This window comes from Condylura cristata, unplaced genomic scaffold (genome assembly GCF_000260355.1).
Source record: "Condylura cristata isolate star-nosed mole 26May11 unplaced genomic scaffold, ConCri1.0 scaffold00034, whole genome shotgun sequence".
Taxonomy (NCBI): domain Eukaryota; kingdom Metazoa; phylum Chordata; class Mammalia; order Eulipotyphla; family Talpidae; genus Condylura; species Condylura cristata.
The window spans coordinates 4,562,779-4,567,489 of NW_004567135.1; the positions used below are offsets into that span (position 1 = coordinate 4,562,779).

At 60.8% G+C, this 4,711-nt stretch overlaps 1 protein-coding gene across 1 annotated transcript in view; it reads right to left on the minus strand.

Annotated features, from left to right (window-relative positions):
- Positions 1-4,098: 4,098 nt before the first annotated feature.
- HOXC5 (homeobox C5) overlaps positions 4,099-4,711 on the minus strand; it is a 1,738-nt gene continuing 1,125 nt past the window's right edge. The window contains exon 2 of the mRNA XM_004692674.2: positions 4,099-4,648. Within this exon, the coding sequence (XP_004692731.1) occupies positions 4,434-4,648 (215 nt within the window). The 3' untranslated portion in view covers positions 4,099-4,433. The remainder of the gene's footprint in view (positions 4,649-4,711) is intronic.

Below are 4,711 nucleotides of genomic sequence, written 5' to 3' on the forward strand. Positions count from 1 at the left end.
CGGTTTCTGCCCCCCTGGGGGTCAGAGCCGGTCCTTCAAGGAGTGGCGTTCACTAGCAGGGCTGCTTCCCTGCCTTAGCTCCCAGTGGTGTGGGGAGAACAGCAGGAACACGGCCAGCACTTGCCTCCCAGCCCTCGGCCTCTGCTACTTCTTCCTGGACAGCTGAAGCAGCCCCAGCCTGAGCCTGACCCAGGGCAGGTGTCCAGATAGGCCCCGTGGGTTCCTAGCCTCTAGGCTGTTTTCTCTTTGGGGGCTGGTTCTCTGGCCAGCCCAGTCATGACTATGCTTCCAACCCCCACTTTCCACTACCCTCCCCCTCCATGGCTGCAGTGGGAACCTCTAGGCCTCCTGGGGCCTTGTTCTTCCTCAGGAAGGGCTAATGCCAGGAAAGACCCCAACAGTTAGAGGGCTCTAGCCCCAGACAGACTAAGACCCCAGGCCTCGGAGCCTGTCAGCTGCCCACCCAGGCCTGGCAGTGAGGCGCCAGAGAAGGCTTGGGAAGCCCAGAGCGCACCCAGCCACCTTGAAGATGCTTCTGCCTCTTCAGGTCGCAGCCTGTGGCTCAGAAGTCCCAAGCCGTCCCTCCTTGTGTCCTTCCCAGACTGCCTGTCCTGCCTGGACTCTGGGCTGCCAGCCAGGACTCCCTGGCCCCTCCCTGGACCGAGGGCCCAGACGCCCTTTGCGCTTGCGCCTGGAGCCTGGAGCGAACAAGCTCTTACAAACAAAAAACACCCAAGCGCCTCCCAGCCGAGGAGGGAGAGGCTTCGGGAAGACCGGACAGATCTCCAAGGAGCCCAAGGCTCTCTCCACCCAGCGGAGTCCAGCTGGAGGGACCCAGGGGCAGGGAGGGGCAGGCGGGTCTGGAGAGGCCTCTCGCTTAGCTCCAGCCCCAGCCGCTCCTCTCCCACCCCAGCCTGGCAGGCCTAGGGAGGCCTTCTTTCCCGCCCCTAACGAGTGGGACTGGCCTGCTAACATGGAGAGGAGATTAGGTAAACGGGAGAAAGGGTCAGAGAGAGAAAATTAACTTACAGCGTTCGCCTGGGATTCATTGGCGAAGATGTAACCTCTGCGGCCACCATCCCCAGCGCCGTAATCCCCTCTCACTGCCAGGCCTTCTGTCCTAGCACTAAGCCTCACCAGCAGCTGCGTGGCTGGACAGTTAAGATTATATATGATGTAAATATATTGTGGGTTTGTCAGCTCTCCCTACACCATAAAACTTGGTTTAATGACATCACGTGGTCCCTCAAGAGCCACTCACGGGCTCGCCTTCAGGCCATTCACATAAATAACCTCCAAAAGTTTCAAACTCCTAAATTCACACAGAAGCCATGCGTATTTCTCTAATGCTCAGTTACCCTAAAAAGCCCTGTGCTGTTCCTTGCCCCACCCCCACCCCCCCTTGCAGGGTGGGGGGGGAGAGGGTGGATCCTTATTTATTTATTTACTTACTAACTTATTTCCATAAGGACCTGTCGCCTCGAGGTCGTGTTGCTATTTTTTCCTCTTATTTTTTCCTCCTCTCTCCTCTAATTGCTCAGAGTGGGCCGAGTCCCCCTCTCCCCACTCCCCCGGAAGGTAAGTCACGCTTCTTCCCCTTTATTCTCAGTACCAGAGTGGGTGGGTTTCAGGGCAAAGGGAAGCGTCTCCCTCTGTGTGGGACGAAGCCCCTGCACTGACTCCCTCCAGCAGCTGCACACCGTGCTCCTTGGAGATTGTGCTAGGCGTCTGGCTGGTCTGGAGCCAGCCCAGGCTACCAAGCTGAAACCTTTGGTCAGGAAGCAAGCCAGGGTGTGGGCCAGGCGACTCCCAGTGCGCGGGGCAGGTCTGAGGATGCCTTGGAGGGCAGCTGGCTCGGCAGAGGCTGGGCCCGGCCAGGCCTGCAGTCTGTGGCAGGGGCACCTGGCAGGCCGGCTGCGACGTCCATGCCTGGTGCCCTGGCGACCTGAGTGAGTCAGTACTGCAGCTCCTCCAGGAAGACAGGGCCCATCCCCTGCCAGGAGGAAGCTGGGGGTGCCTGGGGGCTCCGGCGCTGCCCAGGGGGTCTGAGCAGGCTGCCCTGGCCCTGGCGAGCCCTCGGTTCCTGGTTCCTGGGCCAGTGAGTGCCTGGGGAGCAATGGGGAGCAAGCCCAGGGTCCCCGCAGCCAGGGGGGTTGCTGCGGTGATCTCAGCCTCTTTCTTAGTTAACTGTTACCCACTGGAGACTCCAGTGCTTCTCCATGCTTCGCTGCTCACCCAATAGTTTTACTCAGCATGGAGAAAAAATTAAAATAACTCCCTGAAGAAAATTACACATTTTATTAGAGAGGGAGGGAGGGGGAGGGGAGAGGGAGGGGAGAGGGAAAGAGAGAGAAGGAGGAGATGAGTTGGCTGGGCCACTGCTGTGTTGCACTGGAGCTCGGCTGGCACCCTAACCTGCTCTGCCTGGTATAAAGGGGACGGGGTACAGTTCAATGCCCCTATGTTGAGGTCTCCTAGTGTTCAGCACAGGTTCAGGGGCCTTTCAAAAAATGACAGCTGGTGACTTAGAAGGTGGGGTGCAGAGAAGTCAGTCCTTCTACCAGATCCAAGGGACATCAGCATTAAGAATCATAAATCTCGCCCTGCCCCTCCCCAGACCCTCTCTGCTCCCTCCCCTCTAGCCCCTGAGCACTCCTCCAGCCAGTGTGGGGGGCCCAGGCTTGGCGCCAGGAAATTACCCCATTGTGGGAGGCAGGAGAGGAAATGCACTAAAGTTTTATGGACCCTTCCCACATTTGTTTCTCCTATAAAGTACTTCCTCCCCGTCCTGTCCCAGGAGCCTGGAGCTCCAGCCAGGGCCGAGCTCAGCCACCACCTGAATTAGCCGCCTCCCCCCCCTCAGGCTGCCCTCCCCCTCCACGGAAAATCTCAAATCTCGGAGACTGAGATAAATGGTGGTGGACAGGCGACTCAGGCCTGGCCTGCCGCCGGTGCAGCCTCACTCCCAGCTGATTGTCCTGCTAGCCGGGGCCCTGAAGGTGGGGAGCAGGGAGCTGTCTGAACCCCCCTCCCCCAGGCAGGCAGGCGTTGCAGACTGCCCTTGGTGGAAGCCCCCTCTCACATCACTTCAGAACACTGGGACACGCCTCCCACTCCCCCCCTTCACCGAACAGTGCCAACTCTTTGAGTGCCCCTGGGACCAAAGGGACCCTAGACTGGGGGAGCCGGTCCCCTCTATTCCAGGAAAGTCCCTCAGGGGCCACACAGTCCTTCCAGACATCTAGAGGCCCAGAAGGCCCGGAAGAGTCCTGCTCACGGCGGAGCCACCACCAGCCCTCGCAGCTGCACCCTGGCACCCAGGGGGGCTGCTGCCAGCCTCCTCTCAGACACACTCGCCAGGCCTGGCCAGCCACAGCTCGGGAGGCCACACGGATGCTCAATGTCCTCCTCATCCCCTGCCTACCTACCCCAGGGATCTGGAAAAGAGCAAAATTTTACCTCCCTCTCCTCAACTCCCAGAAGCGCCTAAAGATGCTTTTGAAGCAGAGGCTTTGGGGATGGGACCCCCACACGGCCCCAGTGCGTGCCCCAGACAGAGAGGAGTCCTGCTTCTTTGGTCCTGTTCTCTCTTTGTCTTTATTTGATATGACAAAATATAGTTTCAGGAAAACCCCGGAGTCAATAAATAGTTGGACGACAGCGAGGGGCAGGAGGGCAGAGTGGTGTCAGGGGCTTCTGGGGCCTCTAGAGCCCCTTGCTGGGGCTCAGTGGCAGGGAGCCCCAGTCCTGGGGCGAGCTAGTGTCCTCAGGCTGGGGACCAGAGAGGGCATGCACAGGGCGCAGGCTGGAGAGGTTCCGGGCGGTAGGAGGTGGGGAGAAGGTGTGGGGGCCATAGGGCGATGAGGGGCCCTAGGCGGAGCGTCAGCCATCTCCCCCTTTCAGATGCAAATTATTAAAAAATGAAGATTGGATTTAGTCGCTACAATGAAGCACCCCGAGAATGGCGCCGACTCGGCCAGGCACACGCACTCTCTCGCAGCTGCCGCAGGGCCGCAGCCGGGAACAAAGGCGAGGGCGAGGCAGGCGGGTGGGGTGGAGGGCCCTGCGCCCCCCGCGGGGCGCACCTTCACTCCCACAGCCGCGCTGGGGCAGGGCGCGAGCGGCGACCCAGGCCGGGCTCCCTCAGCACCCGCCCTCACGCCACAGCCCTCCAGGGACCCCTGCAGGGCTGGCCCTGGGCCCCCGGTGCTGAGCAGAACTGGGGGCTGGGGGGGCCGGCCGCGCGGGCCCCCCGCGGGAGCCTGGGGTCGGCGGGGGTGCGGGATGCCAAGGGGGAGCGCTTGTGTCTGCGAGGCCCGGGAGCCGGTGCTCTGAAGCCCCTGTCCCTGCCCCAACACAGAGAGAGGAAAACGGAACAGGACAGGCGCCCGGAGCGGCGGCGCGAGTGCTGTCTGCGGGCCTCCCCGCCGCCTCTAAAGAGCCTCTTTGCTTTTCATTTTGGAATCTTTCTTCCACTTCATCCTGCGGTTCTGGAACCAGATCTTGATCTGTCTCTCGTTGAGACACAAGTTGTTGGCGATCTCGATGCGCCTGCGGCGAGTGAGGTAGCGGTTAAAGTGGAATTCTTTTTCCAGTTCCAGAGTCTGGTAGCGCGTGTAACTGGTTCGGGACCGCTTGCCGTCCGTCTCTGGAATATAACCCCCCAAGCCAGGCAGGGGTGAATAGCGCGCAGCGCCCCCGCGCCCCCAGC